The following is a 24,323-nucleotide window of genomic DNA, read 5'->3' on the forward strand; positions in this document are numbered from 1 at the left end:
AGCATAGGCACCCAAAGGGTTTAAGTTTAGTGTAGGTTGGTTCTTTTTGAAAAAGAAGAGTGTAAGGAGTTTTGAAATCAAGAATAGGAGTGGGTAACCGATTTATTAAATAAACCGCGGTTTGGAAAGCATGTGTCCAAAAAGAAATAGGGAGCCGAGCATGGTGAAGGAGGGATAATCCGGTTTCTACGATGTGCCGATGACGACGTTTGGCAACACCATTTTGTTCCGGAGTATGAGGTGGGGTGGTGAAGTGAGAGATCCCTTGAGATTGGAGATAGGTGGTTAAGCCAATATATTCACCACCATTGTCAGTGAAGAGAGAGATTAGAGGTGTTTGAAAAAAATTTTCAACAAGTGATTTGAATTGAGGGAACAAGATGGATACATCGGATTTATGCTTCATTGGATATAGCCAAACAAACTTAGTATGAAAATCAACAAAGATCACATAGTAAGTGAAACCATCAATGGATTTTTCTACCGGCCCCCAAACATCCGAATATAGTAATTGCAAAGGTTTGGTAGTGGTAAACGAGTTCAAGCAAACGGAGTTTTATGACTTTTATTAATAGAGCATGAGTTACAATGAAAATTGTGAAAATTGAAATTTAAATCTAAGCATTTGGCTATTTTTTTGAAAATTTGAATAGACGGGTGTCCAAGCTTGTGATGCCAATCAAGAAGTGATGTAGTGGAAACAGCATTTATTTGGGATGATGAAGGAAGATTGGCATAGTAGACATCAAGGTAATTCTCTCCCCGCATTAGACGTGCCCCCGTGCGAAGGTACTTGACAAAAAAATGAGTGGGAAAAAATTCAACGGAAACATGGTTAGTCTTACATAATTTAGCAATGGAAATAAGTTTGTTTTTGAAACGAGGAACACATAAGACATCTTTTAGTGAAAGAGAACCATTTGACAATGGAAGAAAGGATTGACCAATGTGAGTGATGGTAAGAGTATTACCATTGCCAAGAACAATCTCCTCGGGTCCACCATAGTCGGACACGAAATGGAGAGAAGCACGATCGGGATCAACATGATTTGATGCACCGGAATCAAACATGTAAGAGGAAGTAGCAACATTAGCGGTTGTTGAGGACTTGTTGGAGTTCAAGGAAACTCCTGTTTGGACTTGATTTTCACGAAGAAACCTCGCAAGTTTTCTACAATCCTTTGCTTCATGACCTGCAAAATGACAAAATTGGCAATAAACATTAGAACGAGTCTCGCGAGCGCCTCCATTTGAATTGGGAGACCACTGATGACACGAGTTTCTGCTGGTGAATTGTCCTTGGTTGTTGCGGCGGTCGGAGGTAGATCGATTGGAGGTACGGTTTTGGCTAGTGGTGTAGTTAACCGTAGTGATGGTGGGTTGGGGTGAAACGGCTGCAACATTGAGTTCTCGTTCATAGTCAACGAGTTTCTCAAATAGTTCAGGGAATGTGATTTTGGAATCAAGGAGTCGAAGAGAAGTAGCAATGGGTTTGAAGTCATCACCAAGTTGGCAAAGAATATGAACCATAAGGTCCTCATCTTTTACTGGGTTTTGCACCAAGGCGAGTTCATCGGCTATGGATTTCATGTCACGTAAATAATCAGTGACGGTGCGGTTTCCTTTTGGGTTCGAAGCCAACTTGGATTTCAGGGAGATAACACGAGATCGAGACGTATTGGCGTAGCTTGTAAGGAGCCGTTCCCAGGCTTGTTGAGAGGTGTCGGCAGAAGCAATTAAGGACTGGATTGTTGGTGAACAGCTGCCAATCAGAGCAGCAAGGATGGTCTGATCCTATCGATACCAGGCGTGAAAATCAGGATTGGGTTTTGTTTGTTCTTGGTCTAGAAAGGGTGCCGGAATAGGTTTAGTTCCGGTAAGAAAATGGACAAGATCGAGTCCAATGAGGGTAGCGTGGACATGCTTTCTCCAAACAGAGAAGTTGTCATTGGTGAGGGTTACATTAAAGTGGGTTGAGGCTGAAATTGAGATGACAGCAGGTGGTGCCATGAAAAAGAAGAAGATGCTACTAAAAAAAAAGTTGCGGATCGGTTACTCGTCGGAGTATAGAGGCTTTGATACCATATAAACAGAGGATTTTATTGATTGAAAAGCTTGATTTACACTATGAATTACAAAGGCTTAAATAAGCCAAGTTACAACAACCCATTCAATGAAATGGAGGATCTTTAGGCAAAGAATAAGATGGTCAACCCATTCAATGAAATGGAGGATCTTTAGGCAAAGAATAAGATGGTCAAAGACCACTATTAATCCTATCTAAAAATATACAAAAGTAATAATAAATGTGCTGAAAATCTGGATATTATTTTGCAATGTTATTCTTGTTAATATTTACAGCTGAATTTAGCCTAGTGTGCTTCTTAAGTTGTTAGTTTTAATCTTTTTTCAGGTTGCAGAGCGATTAATATCAGCGGTTGTGCAATCTTCTGAACCAGGAATGGATATGTCATTCTTCATTAGCTATGATGCTCGCGATATTCTTAGGCAAGCTACCGAGTCAACTCTACGATACCAGAGAGGTAACTATTATTAGAATATGGGCCCACGGGCTCAGTTAGGTTTCTAGGGTTACTCGTGGGCCCTACCGAGTAACCCTAGAAACCTAACTGAGCCCGTGGGCCCATATTCTAATAACTATAAGCATTTCTTTATTGAAACTTATAGTTGAAACATGAGTATAAATCATCAACATTGAATGTATTGTGCTTTTAAGCACAAGGGAATTTCGATAACGATAAGTCCATTGATGTACGCAGGTGAACCGCTTTCGGTTCTAGATGGAGTTCCCATTGCGGTCAAGGATGAAATAGATTGCATGCCATATCCAACTACTGGTAATTTCATAGGTGGTATACCCTTTTAGCTTTGACTCAAAGGGAAAATATTCTTAAGTTGCATTACTGACCATTAATATAGGAGGTTCAAAATGGTTGCATAAAGTAAGACCTTGCAAAGAGGATGCCTGTTGTGTTGAACGCTTGAGATCATGTGGTGCCATACTTGTGGGAAAGACAAATATGCACGAGCTCGGTGCAGGAACCAGTGGGATAAATCCTCATTACGGGTATAGAAACAATTCCAAAACACTTGGAATAAACACATGTACACTAATCTTAATTTCTTGTTGCTGTTTTTTATCAACACAGGACGTCACGAAATCCTTATAATCCTAAACGGATATCTGGTGGTTCATCTAGTGGATCAGCTGCGGTTGTATGTGCCGGATTGTGCCCAGTTGCTCTTGGTGTTGATGGGGGAGGTATATAGAACTCTTACTGTATTTTAAATAAATATATTTTAATAAAAAAGTTTTGCAACCTTTATGAATCAACTGCTTTTTAGCGAATCATTTGTACTCTTTCTGTTTTAAACTTTTTAAATTAATCTATCTAGCCTTTTATTTTACCCGTCTACCCATTATAGATAAAACATAACCTGCATTAACATTAACCACTAAGCCTGTTGAAATTGCTACTTTAGCTGCAAGTTACCAAAATTTGGTTTCTATCTGCATTAATTGTGTAGGATCGGTGAGAATGCCTGCTGCGTTATGTGGTGTCGTTGGTTTTAAACCATCCTATGGTCGTATACCACATTCTGGGTCAGTAAACTTTTAAAACAAAATAATATTTTGAAAGATAAAACTTTATATACATGATCTTCATCAGTAATGCCAAACTGTTGTCTTTTTTTATCCTTTTTCCAGTGTTCTTCCCTTGAACTGGACAGTTGGAATGGTTGGAGTGCTAGCAGGCACAGTTGAGGATTCTCTAATTGTGTTAGTGTTCTTGATTTAAAAATCCCTCATTTTATCGGTTTTTAGAATCTTTTAGACATATTATGTGTTTTCACAATGTCCCGTGTTGATATTTTCAGTTATGCAGCTATCAGTGGCCAACCTGAACCACACCAATCACCTATGGTACCATCCTTCATAACATATACCATTAAAAGTTTAAAACTCACCCCATTATAGACGCTGTGTATTAATAATCTTATGTTTTTTTCTATGTAATCTACATGTGCAGCCTAGACTAAAATTGCCAATGCTGAAGCATTCTAGTATGTCTAGTATCAGACTGGCTAAATCTAATGAGGTTCTTACTCGGTCCAACGTACCATTTAGTTTATTAACAAAAAAATTACAGATGCTTATTTTGACATTTGTGTTTTCTATCCATGATCCATCAGTGGTTCAATGATTGCTCCGATGATATTAGATCTTGCTGTTTGAAAGCTTTAGCTAGTCTTCAAAAGCTGTACGGATGGGAGGTATTCAAATCTGATCGTTTTTTTTTCCAATATATTATGCAATAATATAAAATAAAAATTAGTTTATTTATATACCCGGCTCATTTACACTAAGCTAGTCCAATCGCTTTGTTTTAGTATATGTTTAAAATGAAATGTAAAGAGTTCATTTAAAGTGTTACGTATGGTTCTTTGGGTGCATGATTGAAGACTGTGGAGGTGACCATACCAGATATAGAAGTCATGCGTTTGGCGCATTATGTTACAATCGGTTCAGAATGCACCGCATCTATTGCTCATCATTTAGAACATAAGTAAATATTCAAACTCCGTACCAACATCAAATTTCATTTTTAAAATATTGGCAAATTAAGATGATGATAATTTTTTTAAAATTAAAATGAATCAGAGGCAGGTCAGAATCAGGCTGGGATGTAAGAGTTGCACTTTCTATATATGGTTCTTTTGACAGTAGGGATTACTTGAATGCACAAAGGATCAGGTACCAGTTTTTAGATCTTTCAACCTGATTATATTTTCCCAAAATCCCATTTTGGTTTTGAAGTTTTATCTATATGTCAACTGCAGAAACCGTCAAATGAGGTTCCATGAAAAGATTTTCAGCATGGCTGATGTCATTGTGTCACCTATGGTCGGGTATGATCTTGTACTTTAGCTATACAAACACTTGGGGCGATACCGCCTATAGCTAGCTTCATTTTATTTGACATGTTTGAGATAAAACACCACGTGGATCAGCCCATTTAGAAGTAAATGGGTTGAAACTGCGACTTCTTTTTATATTGACCAGTTTGAGATAAACGCCACTCGGATCATCTCATTCATAAGTAAACGGTTGAAACTACAACTTCTTTATATTGACCCCTTTGAGATAAAACGCCACTCGGATCAGCTCTACTATAATAAGTAAAAGGGTTGAAACTGCAACATTCTTTTATTTGACCCGTTTGAGATAAAACGCCACCTGGGGTCAGCCCATTTATAAGTAAACGCATTTTTATTTGACCCCTTTGAGATAAAACACCACACAGACCATCTCATTCATAATTAAACGGGTTTAACTGCAACATATTTTTTATTTGATCCGTTTGAGATAAATCGTCACCCGGATCAACCCAATTATAAGTAAACGGGTTGAAACTGCAACTTTTCTTATTTGACCATATTGAGATAACATACCACTCGAATCAGCCTATTCATAAGTAAACAGGTTGAAACTACAACTGTTTTTTATTTGACCCGTTTAAGATAAAACACCACCCAGATCAGCTCGATCATACCAAACGAGTTAAAACTGGACTTCTTTTTATTTGACCCGTTTGAGATAAAATAATATCCTTTATCGTTCTTGGTAGTGTAACAGCCTATGAAATAATGGAAGATGCTCAGGAGACTGGTGAACTGGACTATGTTAATGGAGGTAAGTATATATTACGTTGATTGTTTTTTATTTTCCACTTGGTTTTCTCAACTGTCAGTATTTTTTTCCCTCAGCTGCACTTGTGCGATATTCAATAGCTGGAAATTTTCTGGGACTGCCTGCTGTGACCGTTCCGGTATGATAACATAAACCAAATTATTACAATATTAATCTACATTTTAAAATAAAATTATTAAATTACAATTTGAGTGACTTTCAACCTATCACGCACCTTTCCTTGTTGACATGTCAAAATAGAAAATAAGCCAAATACTTACATGTTCTGAACCAAGTGGTTTAACAGTTTAACTATATATTTTGTAGGTCGGGTATGACAAACTCGGGTTACCCATTGGGATTCAGTTTATTGGGAAACCATGGTCTGAAGCTAAGTTGATCCAGATTGCTTATGCGATGGAGGTGGGTCCCCAAACTCTAATTAGTTTAACCCTCTTTGTGCTTGGGCCTTTTTTTTTTATTTTGCGTATGTGTACGTTGAGAACTTAATTTCAAGTGACATGTTTGCTATAGGCATTGTGCGAGGCCGAATACAAGAAGCCACAAGTTTTCTATGATCTACTAGGTGAGTGCTAATGGAGTTAGCAATGATGAAGATACAATAACTTAGTATGGTAAATCAACAAACAGTAACTTTTTTTTGTTTAATTGGACCGGACACATCAAAGTATGTAATAGTTTATAGTATTTTGTTTTGTTTTGTATATATGGTATATTGGTGTTTGTCGTGTTTACTTTGATAAGTGAATGTATTTGAAGTCCATATTTGGTTCTTTGGAAGCAATCTATTTGGATTCATATTTGATGAAATCATACCCTCTATGTAGCACGGGGACTCCATTTATGTGGCCGTACCCGTCTCGGGTACTTGTCGGGGACGGAAACGCCATGGGTACTCGTCGGGGACGTTTCCCAAACGTTTCCAATGTCGGGGATGTATCCGGTAGAAGTATCCAGCCCGTTTCCATTTATTTTTAGGGTTTTAACCCTTTCAAATTCCATAACCGGCCATTAAATAAATAGAACTATCATCTTCGGCTTCTCTAATCTCTAAACTCTCAAGTCTCATCATCTCTAATTCTCTATCGATTGCCGATCTCTCACTAGATGAACCGGAATTAGAAATTGATTTAATGATTGATAATTAATTACCTTTGGAAGATGTAGTATTTTTGGAATTTGTTTAATATATTTTTATTTTTTTATATTTTTTATTGCCGTACCCGTATCTTGGAATTTTGAGTTATGCCGTTCCTCGTTCCCGTATCATCCCCGTACCCCGATCCCGTACCCGTTCCAGTGCTACTTAGCATACCCTTACACCCAATTTTACTTTGTGAAGCATTCGCTTCCTCCAACCATTTTTCTTATATGTATAATCCTGCAAAAACAAGAAGGTAAAATAAGATGCCTCATAATAAAAAAAAAGATAAAAAATGTAATTATGTAAGAAGTTGAGGAATAATTGACTTGTCGCCACAGAAAATAGTAATGCGAACTTAACTTTTTTAACCATTCTACTGTAGTTCTGTTGCAAGCTAACTAGTGTTCATGAATATTAAGAGAGTACTCTTAGTTTGCAAGACCATGTGACTATGTTCTTAAAATATCTTTAATTTATAATAGTACTGCCCCACATTAAACAAAAATAATAATAAAAAAGAAAGACATATGTAACTGAGACATGTGTATAAGGATGGAAGTTAATGACAAAATTGCAATGTAATTACACATTCTTACATGACTTGGGGTCCAAGTAGAACATTTCTGCTTTCGATGAGGCTCGAGGGAACCGCATAACATCCTTAGCAATCTTAAACCTTTTATTACCATCCAAAGCTCCATTTGCTTGGATGGTAAACTTTTCAAGAGAAGGCGAATGAGCAAGTAAAAGCTTTATAAAAAGCAATTCTGGTTTTGATCCTTGTAAGTGTGATAATTCCACAGTTCGCAACCGATTCAATGTTTGGTCCAAGCAGTCTGGTGATTCCAAATAATTTAAAGTTGCTTCCACACCATGATGCATCAACTCAGACTCCTATATAATTAAAAATATGCAACACTAGCTTAACATCTAACGCTTGTACTATATATGAAAATAAGTAACTTTACCGTCTGAATAAGCTTCATAAGCGATGCTTCTAGATTTGGTGAGTTTCGAAGCAAACAAAGAACACCATGGAGATGATCCAAATCACCAAGTGAAAAAGCAAACAACCGCACAAGCATTAAGCTAGCTATTAACCGCATGTGAAAACCACTTTGGCTTTTCTGCAATAAAATCCTATGAGCTGAAAGTGAGGTTTTAACTTAAAAATTTGTGAGCTACATCAAACTTTATGTTAAATTCTGTTTTGCAAACTTCAATAAATTTTTGTGTAATACCTTAATCTAGTGTGCGTTTCATGGATTGTAATGGAATTGGAATGAGAATTCGTGTAGAAATTTAAATTTGATTTTTAATTTAGGTGTGTTTGTTTTGAAAAATGGAATAAAATTTTGATGGAATTAGAATATAGATTCTCTTCCTTATGTTGTTCAATTCAAATTCATTATCTTGTTGAAACCAACAAAATAAGGAGTGAAATCAACATTCCAATTCCCTCAAGCTCCCATTCCATCCTGTGAAACGGACACTACCTTATGATGTTTGGAATCTGAATTCACCGGAATTCAATGAAGTTGGAATCTGAATTCACCGGAATTCAATGAAGTTGGAATCTGAATTCCAACTCTTATGATGCTTGGTTGTTGGAACTGGAATCTCAATTCCAATCTTTTATGTGTTTGGTTGACAAAGAAATTGGAATTGATGCACTTGCTTTTTGATTTATCCAACCCAACCTTTAAATTCCCATGCAACCCTAGAAACTTCCTACCAGTTCTTTTATAAAACTTGCTTGTTCTCACACTCAACAAGGCAAGTTGATGCAAAATATTCCTTTCTTCCAGATCTGTGGGATCAAAATGTTGAAGGTCTTTTAACTCAAAGGACAAGTTGTCAGATATCTGTTTTCCCCATTAGCTGTGAAAGCATTATTGGGTGAGTAAGAATCAGAGTTGAAGGCTCCACCTGCTGTTATGTCAATATAATGATCATAACTCTGATCCTTACTACCACCAGATGACTCTTCCTGACCAAAAAGTGTTGTACTACCAAAAAGAGTAGTCATCTGCCTCTTTACCTGACTATTGTAACTTCTTTTTCTGGTTCAGCTCGCTCTCATATGTGAGAAGCCTACCGTGAAGTTGAGTCAAACTCATCTCCTTGAACCCTACAGAGTTTCTAGTGACAAAGGCTATAGTGTCCCACTTTTCTGGTAATGATCTAAGAAACCTACTATTTAAAGTAGAATTAGCATATTCAACATTAACCAGTTTTAGCTCACTAATCAAACAACTAAACCTTTCAAACTGCTGGGTTAATGACTCTCCCTTAATATGACAAAACGTTTCATATTGTTGGTTCAACACTTCTCTGTTGTTCTCAATGACCTCTTCTGTACCACCGAATTGCTCTTTTAGTGCATCCCTTAACTCTTTTGCACTTAACTATCATATTCATCTTAACTATCATTCAAGAACATGCATCAACTTGAAGTTTCATAAACATGCCTAGTAAATTTTCGGCCATGTGATCATACATATAACAATCATAATTTCAAGAACTTTCAAGTTACTTTCATCATATTTATCATTCAAACTTCACATGCATGATACTTATATCATTTAAATAATCATTCTACAAGAACACTTTTAATAAAAAATCAAAACATATAATCTAACATACACACACATGCTCACGGCTACATACACATACACATATTCATCTCATTTTTAATTATGTAAAAACCATTTGTTGTTTTGTTTAATAGAGTTGTGAGAATTCCAAGTATTCGAGAATCATGCTAATCATCATCATTATCAAGCCTGCGTTATCTACGTTCGCAGTATACACGCGGTATCGCGCGGTATGTGCTTAAATTCGCAAAATAAGAATTTTAAACGCTTTAATTAATTTTTCTTCACGATTATGATTAGAAATATGATTTCAATCATAATGGAAGATTTTTAGGATTTTAATATTATCCGGGTGGTCACCGACGTTCGTTTCGCATTTTGTTCGCTACGCGATAAGCGTTTATCTTTTCATTGCCAATTGTCTTTCTAATTTAGTTTGGATTTGCCAAACTTCTGTTATTATTAAATAATATCATATTTAATAAAATCTTATTATTATTTAGTCACTATACGTGTCACAACAGAACGGTACTGGCCTAAATTGTCGGGTGTCGTACACCCTAGCACGCACTTAACGAGGTGCTCAACACGTAACCAGTGCTAGTACGCATCCTATCATGTGTTACGCGCGTACCGACACTGGGTTACGCGTCCAATTTCGCATTACGCGCATACTGACGCTGGGTTACGAGTACCGCGTTACGCGAGTTCCTACACTAGCTTAAGAGTTCGATTACGAGTTTCGCTTGTACTGACGCATGGTTACGCGTCCGATTATATGTTTCACGTGTACCGACGCTTGGGTTACCCATCCGGTTTAGTGTTACGTCGGTACCGTTGCTGGTTTACGCGTTACGCACGTACGGGCAATGATTACGCATCCAATTCCGCATTACGCTCCTACTGACGTTGGGTTACCTGCTCGATTACTTGTTACGCACGTACCAGTCCTGAGTTACACCTCCAATTACGTGTTTCACTCATCCTGACACTGGGTCACGCGTCGGATTACGCATTTCGCTCGTGCCGCTGCAGGGTTACGCGTCTGATTCTATGTTTCGCGAGTATTGTTGGAAAAAATTGGTGAAAATAGCAATTTTCACAAATATAGGAAAATGATTTTTTCCTATTTTAGACTAGAAATAAATATAAGAAAATGAGCGGGTTTTATATATTTAGTTGTGGGTTTGTGTTCTATGTTGGAAGAGCTTCGCAACGAACTAAACCACGTCCAAAACAGAGCTAAGATGAATGAGATATCGATGCTCAAAGTTGGGTGTTTGAAACATTGAATGCTGAAACAAAAGGGAAAGTTGCACCTTGTCCCACATAGGAGGAAAGATGAAACTTAAATGGGTATTTAAGTGGGAACTCTCCATCCTTATTGTTTCATGGAAGCACACACTAAGTGTACTCTCGAAGGGTGCGCCCTAACTCGCACTAGCCCTCGCGCGCGTGGCCTGGGCGATGAGGCGAAAGTGGCGCTTTGATGGCGCACTTTGCACTTCGCTCGCATCGCCGCTAGAGAGCCGCCTTTATATTTTTTACCACGTGCGCGTGTTGGATCACAGGGGCTGCAAGGACCAAGTGGTTGAAGTGCTATGCGGGTTCGAGGCGCGTGACGTGGAAGTCCGCGCGCGAGTACACGTGGCACGAAGGCGCGCAGTTGCGTATGGTGCATGGGCCCTGTTGTGACGTGCGCGGAGCACCAGAGTGAGCCAATACGGCGCGATTGTGTGGCGTGCCCGTATATGTCACACCCCAACCGATGGCGGAATCATCGGGGCGCGACACTGAGCGAAACAGATTGTTCAAAGAAATTCCATAACAACTATTATTACCAAATAGTTTTAAATATCACGTCCCATACCGTGACCCATAAGATAAATCTAGTTATTATAGGCATAGATATTCTTCAAACAAAAACATGTTCCGACAACTCAAATTTAACATATAAATATAAATTGTCTTGGTTTCTAGACTCTTCCTAGCCTCGATTTCATCATCACATGTCTAAGCATCCTAGCAACTTAAGCACCTGTCACATACGTTAAAATAAAGTCAATAAATAAAAATGTAAAGGTGAGCATACAAGTTTGATAATAGCATATAGAGTTTCGAATAGTTTACGCATAACCAGCACGTACACAGATAGCAATGATGCATGTATATTATCGACATGGGCCTATCAATACCAGTGACTGCGGTTTGACTGTCCGAGACAGTTCGCAATACATGATTACCACCGTAAATCATGCAAGTAGATTGTCCTTAACAACCCCCGTGTGAACGGGTGCTGAGTCCAAACTATAGTACTATGTTGCTAAGGCAGGTAGACAGCTTTCCACGTGTAAACATAATAATAAGCATACATTTAATCATGTAATACATGCAATCGGTTAGCGTTTAAATAGTTTGTATAGTGTGTCCGTTTGTGATTTTGATAGGTAACGTATGTAACACCCAAAAGTGCTAAAGCAAAAAGGGCTCGAGTATACTCACAGTGATTGATTGTGGATTGAAGGGAGCGCTGAGAGTAAGATTAGCCTGAATAGTTCGATAGCATAACAATAAGTAACGCGGAAAGGTAAACAAGTATGGATGGATCGAATGGGCTGGTCGATCGAGCGGCAGGTTCGATCGAATGGCCTGTTCGATCGGCTGGTATATCCGATTGGACAGTCCTGTTCGATCGCCGGCTGGCTCGATCGGCTGGACTATTCGAGTGGATTGTTTCTTCCTCTGGTGTGTTTGTGTTAGGGGATTTGAACTTTGGAAGTTTTTGTTGCAGTATTTGAGAACACTGAAGTGTCCCTACCCTTTCAAGTCGTTCGATCGAACGGTTCGTTCGATCGGCTAGCTCACTCGATCGGCTAGGAGCTTCATGTTAGTCCCCAACTGAATGTCACTCGATCGGACAGTCTGTTCGATCGGCTGACATTCTCTACTACGAACAAGTTGCGAAAACAATTAAGTGTTGAAGCATAGTATCTCCTGATCCGAGCAGTAATGTTTACCCATCGAGTGACCCATTCGATTGAACATTACTTCGTCAATACTATTCTTCAAAGTTTGGGAGTGTGGGACCATGTGCTAGCCGATCGGCTGGCCCGGTCGATCGGCTGGCATGTCCGATCGGCTGGGCTGTTCGAACAGCCTAGCCGTTCGGCCAGCATTTCTGACCTGGTCGGCCTTTCGTCTAACACTTGGCTGTTTGTTTATTTGTCATTCTTCTAAGGTATCTTGACAACGTGTTGAACTATGATAACCCTCGTTCCTACTTGTTCCCTTGGCTCGAACAGGAATCACCCAAGTCCGGCCGGTGAACGGTTCGGAATGTCGGTTTAGAGTTTAACCCGAAATCGGTGAACCTTGTTCATAGAACCCGAATCTTGAACCTTTTAACTATTTGAATGATTAGTTAGCCGGTTCAAGCGACGTTTCTATTGATTGAAGGCATTGAGTGTAAAAGAGTTGAAAGGAAGTTGGAATTCCTTCTTTCAATCCGTCACACCATGGAAATGTTTAGATCTTATGATAGATCTTAACTTGTTTATGTGGAAATCGGTTAGATCTAAGCTATTCATGGTTGAATGATGCCAAAGTTTGATGTTCTTCAAGAACACCATGATGACATCACCCAAGAACACTTAGATCTTGGTGATTTCACGGTTAGAATTCAAGTTTTGAAAGATAGAAAGGTGTAGAATCTAGCAATGATTAAAAACGTACAAGATTTAGAGTGAAAACTTACCGGAGTTGAGAGAAATCTGAGAAAAGGTGGGGAAGATAGCTGGTTCGGTCAGAGCTTTCCAAAAGTGGAAAGTATGACAATGACAACCCTATTTATAGGCTTCCAAAAGAGGAAAGTGTCAGCTGCTCGGCTGGGAGATCCGATCGAGTGGGCTGCCCGGTCGGCTGGCAAGGTGCTAGCCGATCGGCTGACCTGTTCGATCAGGATGCTTCCTGTCCGATCCGCCACGCACTTTGAGCATTTTTGCGATGATTTTTTACGTTTCGATTTCGATGAACGATGATACGAATACGATAGAGTTCCTAGTCAAATTACTTTTAATCCCAACCACTATATCTAACATACAATCTTCTATTAGTCACGTTTCGTTGTCAGTTTCGATTGAGTTCGTTTGCCTTTCGAGTTTCGATTCAATTTTCGATTGATTTGCTTGAATACCATTCCAAACATAAAGTAAGCACGCACAAGTAACACATAAGGCACACACACACGTATAACAATACCACAATTCGCATGATTCGAGTCTCGAGTTCGATTGATTGTTAGATCGGTCTGATTACTGATTAGATTAACTTTATCGCATTGTTACTTCCTATCGTTCCCAGTCGTAGGTCGGTTCGCATTAAAACATATTCGATTACTTCGATTCTTGCTGATTACAACACTTACTCCACATAATACAACTAAGACACAAAATCGACTATCTACAGTCAAAGAAAGTCAAAGTTGACTTGGACTTGGACTTTGACTTTGACTTTGACTTTGACTTTGACATTCGAAAACACGGGGTGTTACAGCCTCCCCTTGTTTAGGGAATTTCGTCCCGAAATTAGGCTCGAAGGCTACACAACACCGTGATTTACCAATTTGATGCTTCAGATCTATATATTTAAACAACTGCGGGTACTTGGCCTTCATGTCGCTTTCGAGTTCCCAAGTGAACTCCGCGCCTCGTTTGCCTTCCCATCGGACCTTCACGATCGGGATGCGAGAGCGCCTGAGCTGCTTGGTTTGGCGATCCATGATTTCGACAGGCCTTTCCACGAAGTGTAACGTTTCGTTGACCTGAAGATCGTCGAGTGGTACGATTAGATCATGATCAGCAAGGCATTTTCGGAGGTTAGAGACATGGAAAGTCGGATGGACGTTACTGAGTTCTTCCGGTAATTCGAGTCTGTAGGCGACTTTTCCGATTCTTTCCAGAATCCTAAAAGGTCCAACATATCGAGGCGCGAGTTTCCCACTCTTGCCGAATCGGACTACACCCTTCCAAGGTGATACCTTTAGGAGTACGTAGTCACCAACTTCAAATTCAAGGGGCTTGCGTCTTTTATCGGCGTAACTCTTCTGTCTGTTCCGAGCTTTTACCAAGTTGTCTCTTATCTGGTGGATTTTGTCAGTCGTTTCTTGTAAAATCTCGGGACTGGTTAGTTGCGAGTGACCGATCTCGTGCCACACAATAGGCGATCGACATCTTCTACCATATAAAGCCTCAAAAGGTGCCATTTGGATGCTGGCATGATAGCTGTTATTGTACGAGAATTCCACCAATGGCAGGTGTTTGTTCCAACTTCCACCAAAGTCTATAACACACGCTCGGAGCATGTCTTCAAGAGTATGGATCGTTCTTTCAGTCTGTCCGTCGGTTTGAGGGTGGAATGCAGTACTCAGATTAAGCGACGTACCAAGAGCCGCTTGAAACGTTTCCCACAATCGCGAAGTGAACCGAGCGTCGCGATCTGAAATGATATCACGAGGCGTACCATGATTACGAATGATCTCGTCGGTGTAGATTTGGGCTAGTCGTTCACCTTGTAGTCTTCTCGTATCGGCAAAAAGTGGGCTGACTTCGTTAGACGATCAACTATGACCCAAATACTGTCGTGACCTGATGGCGTGGGCGGGAGCTTCGTTATGAAATCCATAGCTATACTCTCCCACTTCCATATAGGTATCGGCGGTTGTTCGAGTAAGCCAGAAGGTCTTTGGTGTTCAGCTTTGACTCTTGCACACGTTAAACAGCTTCCAACGTACAGAGCGATATCCCTTTTCATACCCGGCCACCAGTACTTATAACGCAGGTCCTGGTACATCTTGTCTGCGCCGGGATGGATTGAATACCGGGATTTGTGGGCTTCGTTCATGATAATCTTTCGCAAATCGTTCCGCTTAGGGATCCAAATTCGGTCCAGATAATAGAATATCCCATCTAATTTGCTTACTAACTGAGCTCCATCGTGATAGATCCTTTCTCTTTTCAATGTACGCTCGTTAAAGCAAGCATGTTGAGCTTCTCGGATGAGGGTTTCGAGGTTGTGTTGTGCTTGGATATTTCGAGTACTGAGCACATAACTCTTTCTGCTGAGAGCGTCGGCAACCACGTTCGCCTTGCCTGGGTGATAACGAATCTTGTAGTCGTAATCATTGAGGAGTTCTACCCATCGGCGTTGACGCATATTAAGCTCTCTCTGATTAAAGATGTGTTGTAAACTCCTGTGGTCAGTGTAGATTGTACACTTAGTGCCATACAGGTAGTGTCGCCAAATCTTTAATGCAAAGACAACCGTGCCTAGCTCGAGGTCATGGGTTGTATAGTTCTTCTCGTGGATCTTGAGCTGACGAGATGCGTAGGCGATGACCTTGTCTCGCTGCATGAGAACACAGCCGAGACCAAGGTTAGAAGCATCACAGTAGACAATGAAGTTGTCGCTTCCGTCGGGCAGTGTAAGAATCGGTGCGTTGCACAGCATATGCTTAAGGGTTTGAAAGGCAGTCTCTTGTGCGTTTCCCCACACAAAAGGCTTGTCCTTATGGGTAAGAGCAGTAAGCGGCACAGCGATCTTGGAGAATCCTTCGATGAATCGTCGATAATAGCCCGCTAGTCCGAGAAAAGAACGAACTTCTGACGGGTTCTTAGGCGTAATCCAGCTTTTGACAGCTTCAATCTTCGCAGGATCGACATGGTTACCCCGACTATTCACTATGTGCCCCAGAAACTGAACCTCCTCCAACCAGAATTCGCACTTGGAGAACTTGGCATAGAGTTGGTTCCCCTGAAGTAACTCGAGAACCAAACGTAGATGTTGCGCGTGTTCGGCTTTCGATTTGGAATAGATCAAGACATCGTCGATGAACACGATGACGAAACGGTCAAGATAAGGCTTACACACACGATTCATGAGATCCATGAAAACCGCGGGTGCGTTGGTTAATCCAAAGGGCATGACAACAAATTCGTAATGGCCATAACGGGTTCGAAATGCAGTTTTAGGAATGTCTTCCTCCTGAATCCGTAGCTGATGATATCCTGAATGTAGATCGATCTTAGAGAAGCATGCTGCACCTTGGAGCTGGTCAAACAAATCGTCAATTCGGGGCAAAGGGTATCGGTTCTTGATGGTTAACTTATTCAATTCCCGATAGTCGATGCACATCCGGAACGATCCATCCTTCTTTTTGACAAAAAGGACTGGCGTGCCCCACGGAGAGGTGCTTGGGCGAATAAAGCCTTTTTCGAGTAGTTTCTGGAGTTGATTCGAGAGTTCCCGCATTTCGGATGGTGCGAGTCGATAAGGGGCTTTGGCAACGGGGTTAGCTCCAGGAATGAGGTCGATATGAAAGTCGATATCACGACTTGGTGGTAGTCCGGGAAGATCATCAGGGAACACCTGAGGAAATTCACGAACCACTGGAACATCTTTGACTTCAACTTTCTTTTTCTTTCCCTTCTCCGCTACTACGATGTTGGCCAAGAAGGCTCGGTATTCCTTGCCGAGATACTTGCTGGCTTGAATACACGGCATAAGCTTGAGACCCTTCGACGTTGTTTCACCATAAACACATAGAAGATCACCATTCGCAAGCGAGAATCGAATCATCTTTTCAAAGCACACAACTTCAGCATGGTTTTCACGAAGAAAGTCCATGCCTATTATGACATCAAAACTTCCTAGTTGCATCGGAATAAGGTCGATCGGAAAGATGTGATTGTTGAGTTCGAGGGTACAATCACGGAGTACTGAGTTAACGGCAATAGTTCTTCCTGTAGCAACTTCGACTTCGAATGACGAGGATAGATAAGAGCGCTTACGACTAAGGAGCTTCTCGAATTCAAATGACACAAAGCAGTTATCGGCTCCAGTATCAAACAAACATGATGCATAAATACCATTCACAAGGAACGTACCATTAACCACGTTGTTATCCGCCTGGGCCTGGCGGGCATTGATGTTGAAAGTTCGGGCATGGGCCGCTTGCTGCTGCTGCTGAGGCTGCTGTTGTTGCTGTTGTTGTTGATGTTGGGGCTCTTGCTTGACTACCCTGTTCGGGCATCGGTTGGCAAAGTGGTTAGGGTCACCACATGCAAAGCAAACTCTAGCATTGACTGCTGGTGCTGGAGCTGCTGGTTGGCCTTGAGGAGCAGGGAGTAGAGCTTGGTTGACAGTAGCTTGAGCTGGGGCTTGGCGAGGACCATAACGGCAGTTCGCAGTGAAATGACCGTAGAGGTTGCAGTGAGCGCAAAAACGATAAGCTAGACCCACTGGATGATGATACGAACATGTCGGGCAGAGTGGGTGAGGGCCTGTGTATGCACGCTTTGCTGGCGGTGCATTGATCACTGGAGCTGAACGCTGGTGCTGCTGCTGTTGAGCTGGTACATATTGCAGAGGAGCAACGTTAGTTGCTGCAGCACAGCTCTTGTTGCTGGACTTGTTGTTGTGGTTCTTCTTCTTCCTTCTTGAGGACTTGGAGGATTGAGCAGATGAGTCGGTAGGCGTTGCAGTGACTTGATGCAGAGACTTGGTTTGCTTATCCCAGAAACCTGACTTGACTCGCTTATCGTTGATCTCAGCGGCGAGTAGGTAGGTTTCCTCGATTGTTGCTGGCTTGGCGGCGTGAACGAAATCGGCTACACAGTCGGGTAGAGCTCGGATGTACTTCTTGATGGCTTGATCTGAGGTCTTGACTTGGTCAGGACAGATGACACTAAGCTGCTTGAAGCGAGCAGTGAGAGCAGCGTTGTCTCCGTCCTTCTGCTTGATTTCCCAGAACTCGTCCTCCAGCTTTTGGCGTTCATGAGGAGGGCAGAATTCTTCGATCATGATCGCTTTCAACTCCTTCCATGATAGCCCGTAAGCTGCATCATTTCCGCGCTTGTTTCATTCGGTCGTCCACCAGTCTAGAGCACGGGACTGGAAGACGCCTGTAGCATTGAGAGTACGGAGATGTTTAGGACATCCGCTCTGGCGCAGAGTGACTTCGACCGAGTCGAACCAGTGAAACATGGTTGTCGGACCATCATCGCCAGCAAACTCTTTTGGTCCGCATGCTTTGAACTGCTTGAAGCTGAAAGCAGCCTTTTTTGAATCCTTTGAGATCTCAGTTCGGGATTCTTCTGATGACTTGCTAGCGTTTTCATACACCTCACTCACAGCTTTCGCCACGGTTTTGGAGATGATAGCAGCGAGACGTCGGTCTCTCTTTTCTTGGCGGGTCAGACGTTGACGTGATCCAGACGACGACAAGGTCTGCAACAGACATCGTCACAGGACTCAACACAACGAAATCGAATCTCTCCTCACACGTCTACCACTATCTAAAGCTTAGAATCACGTCGAGACACATAAGCACGTAAACACATATGCACAAAACCACAGATGCACGTAAGCACAGAAGCACATAAGCACAAAGTCACATAAGCACGAAAACACGTAATCATTTAATCACAGAAGCAGTCAGAAAACAGAAACCTATCCTTCAAGGTTCGAGTATCGTTCGAATATTGTATCGAATAGCATCTTAGTCGCACAGCATAGCATAGTATAATATCGTTCTAGAGTTGCGATAACTGGATGTCAAATTGAGATAGAACAGCAATTGCGAGTCGTGTGTGTTGATAGCAGAAATCGAGTAATATCCAAAAACATACGCATAAAACAAGAAAGCACACATAAACACATAAAAGTCAACAAGTCATCAGAGTATATAGTTACGGTTCTCAGAACCGAAATACATAAAATCGAGAGATAGATTGTCTGCGGCTACTAGACATCGACTACCCAAGGCAACTCGACTATTCATAGTAGACTTGTCGTCACTTTCGACTCTAGAGGCCATGTCTCTGCCTCGATTCTTGGGCATTCCACGCGCGTTCCCTAGGTCATACTTGTGAGTTCAGGTCGTATCGAATGGGCTGGTCGATCGAGCGGCAGGTTCGATCGAATGGCCTGTTCGATCGGCTGGTATATCCGATTGGACAGTCCTGTTCGATCGGCCGGCTGGCTCGATCGACTGGACTATTCGAGTGGATTGTTTCTTCCTCTGGTGTGTTTGTGTTAGGGGATTTGAACTTTGGAAGTTTTTGTTGCAGTATTTGAGAACACTGAAGTGTCCCTACCCTTTCAAGTCGTTCGATCGAACGGTTCGTTCGATCGGCTAGCTCACTCGATCGGCTAGGAGCTTCATGTTAGTCCCCAACTGAATGTCACTCGATCGGACAGTATGTTCGATCGGCTGACATTCTCTACTACGAACAAGTTGTGAAAACGATTAAGTGTTGAAGCATAGTATCTCCTGATCCGAGCAGTAATGTTTACCCATCGAGTGATCCATTCGATTGAACATTACTTCGTCAATACTATTCTTCAAAGTTTGGGAGTGTGGGACCATGTGCTAGCCGATCGGCTGGCCCGGTCGATCGGCTGGCATGTCCGATCGGCTGGGCTGTTCGAACAGCCTAGCCGTTCGGCCAGCATTTCTGACCTGGTCGGCCTTTCGTCTAACACTTGGCTGTTTGTTTATTTGTCATTCTTCTAAGGTATCTTGACAACGTGTTGAACTTTGATAACCCTCGTTCCTACTTGTTCCCTTGGCTCGAACAGGAATCACCCAAGTCCGACCGGTGAACGATTCGGAATGTCGGTTTAGAGTTTAACCCGAAATCGGTGAACCTTGTTCATAGAACCCGAATCTTGAACCTTTTAACTATTTGAATGATTAGTTAGCCGGTTCAAGCTCCGTTTCTATTGATTGAAGGCATTGAGTGTAAAAGAGTTGAAAGGAAGTTGGAATTCCTTCTTTCAATCCGTCACACCATGGAAATGTTTAGATCTTATGATAGATCTTAACTTGTTTATGTGGAAATCGGTTAGATCTAAGCTATTCATGGTTGAATGATGCCAAAGTTTGATGTTCTTCAAGAACACCATGATGACATCACCCAAGAACACTTAAATCTTGGTGATTTCACGGTTAGAATTCAAGTTTTGAAAGATAGAAAGGTGTAGAATCTAGCAATGATTAAAAACGTACAAGATTTAGAGTGAAAACTTACCGGAGTTGAGAGAAATCTGAGAAAAGGTGGGGAAGATAGCTGGTTCGGTCAGAGCTTTCCAAAAGTGGAAAATATGACAATGACAACCCTATTTATAGGCTTCCAAAAAAGGAAAGTGTCAGCTGATCAGCTGGGAGATCCGATCGAGTGGGCTGCCCGGTCGGCTGGCAAGGTGCTAGCCGATCGGCTGACCTGTTCGATCAGGATGCTTCCTGTCCGATCCGCCACGCACTTTGAGCATTTTTGCGACGATTTTTTACGTTTCGATTTCGATGAACGATGATACGAATACGATAGAGTTCCTAGTCAAATTACTTTTAATCCCAACCACTATATCTAACATACAATCTTCTATTAGTCACGTTTCGTTGTCAGTTTCGTTTGAGTTCGTTTGCCTTTCGAGTTTCGATTCAATTTTCGATTGATTTGCTTGAATACCATTCCAAACATAAAGTAAGCACGCACAAGTAACACATAAGGCACACACACACGTATAACAATACTACAATTCGCATGATTCGAGTCTCGAGTTCGATTGATAGTTAGATCGGTCTGATTACTGATTAGATTAACTTTATCGCATTGTTACTTCCTATCGTTCCCAATCGTAGGTCGGTTCGCATTAAAACATATTCGATTACTTCGATTCTTGCTGATTACAACACTTACTCCACATAATACAACTAAGACACAAAATCGACTATCTACAGTCAAAGAAAGTCAAAGTTGACTTGGACTTTGACTTTGACTTTGACATTCGAAAACACAGGGTGTTACAGTATAGACTCACAGGTGACGTGGCGCACGCGCGCGATCGCGCGGAGAAGCGTCCAGCATTTAATGACGAAGCAGATTCAGTTCAGCATTCGAAACTGACGAGTCTAACGGTTATAACTGCGAATTAAATGACGTATTAAATTGCATTGAAGACGTTTAATGCAATTTAAACCTCTCCTTTAATTCCTTTTGACTGTTTCGAATCAGGAGCTGTATAAATACAGCTCTATACCCAACTGCAGCTACTTCGACTGTTGTACCCTGGGAAACAAAACGAGTACTCCTGGGAGACTCGGAATTTGTTTTAAGGGAAACGTGTTGAACACGTGCCTTAGTCATTCTGCTTCTACTCCTTTCCTGTATTTGTTTATTTCAGTTGTAATAGTATTTTAGATTTTTTCAGCTTTCTTTATTTATGTTTTTGTAATCGGTTAATAAAATTGGTTTATTTTTATTTATTTAAGCGAACGGTTCCTACAAGTATCAGCCACTCGGGTTATGCATTTGATTCAGTGTTACGCGCGTACCGTTGGTTTACACGTTACGCACGTACAGGCACTAATTACGCGTCCAATTTTGTCACGCCCCAACCGATGGCGGAATCATCGGGGCATGGCACTGAGCGAAACAGATTGTCCAGAAGTATCCATAACAACTATCATTACTATTTAGTTTAAATAACACGTCCCATACCGTGTCCCAAATAATAAAACAAATTATTACAAATAACAACTAGGCAATTATTCTGTTCCGACAACTCAGATTTAAATTAATAACATAAATATTGCTCAAATGCTCCTAAAGACCCAGCCTGACAAGATTTACAGACAACTATGCTCTAGTTGCTCGTCCTTGACAGACAACTATTTGTTGGGGGCCTCTAGAGCTTTATTCTAGCCTCGCTTTCCTAGCAAGCAAACATCTTAAACACCTGTCACATACGTTAAAATAAAGTCAATACATATAATGTAAAGGTGAGCATACAAGTTTGATAATAGCATAGTAGAGTTCGAATAGTTTACGCATAACCAGCACGTACACAGAGGAAAACGAAGCATGTTAATTATCGACATGGATCTATCGATGCCAATGACTGCGGGTTGACTGTCCGAGACAGTTCGCAATACATGATTACCACCGTAATCCATGCAAGTAATTGTCCTTAACAATCCCCGTGTAAACGGGTGCTGAGTCCAAACTATAGTACTACGTTGCTAAGGCAGGTAGACAGCATTCCACGTGTAAACATAACAACAAGCATTCATTTAGTCACGTAATACATGCGAATCGGTTAGCGTTTAAATAGTTAAGTAGTGTGTTCGAATGTGATTTGGATAAGTAACGTATGTAACACCCAAAAGTGCTAAAGCAAAAAGGGTTCGAGTATACTCACAGTGATTGATGGATTGAAGGGAGCACTTGAGTAGGGTTAGCCTAAATAGTTCGATGGTACAACGATGAGTAATACGAAAAATGGAAACAAGTGACAATGGGTCGAACAGCCTGGTCGATTGAACGGTAGGTTCGATCGGACAGCCTAACCGTTCGGTTGGACAAACCGTTCGGGCAGTCTGTTCGATCGGTCGGAAGGCTCGATCGGTTGGACTGTTCAAGTGGATTGTTTCTTCCTTTGTGTAGGATGTGTTTGTGTATGAGGGTCTGAACTTTTGAAGTTTTTGTTGCAATATTTGAAAACATTGAAGTGTTCTTACCTTTCAGGTCGATCGATCGAACGGGTCGTTCGATCGGTCGGCTTAACCGATCGGTTAGACACTTTAGTAGCAAGACCTCAGTAGGTGGTCACCTGATCGGACAGCACGTCTGATCGGACGGCACTCTAAGGCTTGACGAGTTGAAAATCGATTAAGTGTTGAAGCATAATATCTCATGATCCGAACAGTAATGTTATCAAACTATGGTTCGATCGGACATTACTTCGTTCAATATTAGACTTCATCCGTTTGTCGAAATGTGGGGCCATATGCTAGCCGATCGGCTGGCTTGGTCGAGCGGCTGACTTGTCCGATCGGTTGGGCTGTTCGTTCGGACAGCCTAACCGATCGGTCAGCATCCTGACCTGGTCGGCCTGTCGTCTAACACTTGGCTGTTCTGATTATTCGACGTTATATCGAGGTAGTTTGACAACGAGTTGAACCATGGAACCTTCGTTCTTACTTGTCTCCCCTGCTCGGACAGGAATCACCCAAGTCTGGCCGGTGAGCTGGTTCGGAACAGTAGTTTGATATTTAACCCGGAGTCGGCGAACCTCGTAGATAGAATCCGAATCTTGAATCTCTCATCCATTAGAATGTTTGGCGAGTTGACTCAAGCTCCGTTTCTACCGGTTTGAAGGCATTGAGAGTAAAAGATTGAGAAAAACTTGTAATTATTTTTTTCAACTCTTTTATCCTCTTGAAAGGGTTTGGATTTATGTGAAAATGTTTAGATCCATGGAAGATCCTTGTTTGTTTATGGGGAGATCAGTTAGATCCAAGTTATTCTTGGTTGAATAAGGCCAAAACATGATGTTCTTGAAGAACATCATGATGACATCATCATAGAACACTTAGATCTTGATGATTTCACGGTTGGAATTCAAGATTTGAAAGATAGAAAGGTGTAGAAGTGTGTATTGATAAAAAAAACGTACAAGATTTAGGGCGAAAACTTACCGGAATTGGAAGAAATCTGAGAAAAGAAGAGGAGCACGAGCTGGTCGGTCAGAGCTTTCCAAAAGTGGAAAGAATGACAGTGACAGGGCTATTTATAGGCTCCAAAAGAGGAAAGGGCTGGCCGATCGGCCAGGTATCCCGATCGGACAGCCTGCTAGATCGGACGGCCTGTCCGATCGGCTGGGCTTGTTCGGTCGGCGGAAACCTGTTCGATCCGCAGCCTGTTTTGAGCGTTTGGGCGACGATTTCTGATATTTCGATTTCGATGGAGGATGATACGAATACGATAGAGTTTTCTATTCAAATTACTCT

General features: G+C 41.4%; 1 protein-coding gene across 1 annotated transcript; it reads right to left on the reverse strand.

Annotated features, from left to right (window-relative positions):
• Window positions 1-7,460: 7,460 nt before the first annotated feature.
• On the reverse strand, window positions 7,461-8,907 carry LOC110929463. Its single transcript, XM_022172621.1, has 3 exons — window positions 8,730-8,907; window positions 7,847-8,025; window positions 7,461-7,772 (listed from the first exon to the last, which is right to left on the reverse strand). Exons 1-3 carry the CDS (start codon window positions 8,905-8,907, stop codon window positions 7,461-7,463), a joined length of 669 nt encoding a protein of 222 aa, XP_022028313.1.
• Between the last annotated feature and the right edge of the window lie 15,416 nt (window positions 8,908-24,323).

Source organism: Helianthus annuus, chromosome 1 (genome assembly GCF_002127325.2).
Source record: "Helianthus annuus cultivar XRQ/B chromosome 1, HanXRQr2.0-SUNRISE, whole genome shotgun sequence".
Taxonomy (NCBI): domain Eukaryota; kingdom Viridiplantae; phylum Streptophyta; class Magnoliopsida; order Asterales; family Asteraceae; genus Helianthus; species Helianthus annuus.

Excerpts from the sequence above, each read along its gene's own strand:
- LOC110929463 (XM_022172621.1), bottom strand. The coding sequence starts at position 8,907 with ATGACTACTCTTTTTGGTAGTACAACACTTTTTGGTCAGGAAGAGTCA. Across the intron at positions 8,026-8,729 it reads AAACAGATATCTGACAACTT|CTCATAGGATTTTATTGCAG; the intron begins GTCCTTTGAGTT and ends CCTCACTTTCAG. Across the intron at positions 7,773-7,846 it reads TTATGAAGCTTATTCAGACG|GAGTCTGAGTTGATGCATCA; the intron begins GTAAAGTTACTT and ends TTAATTATATAG.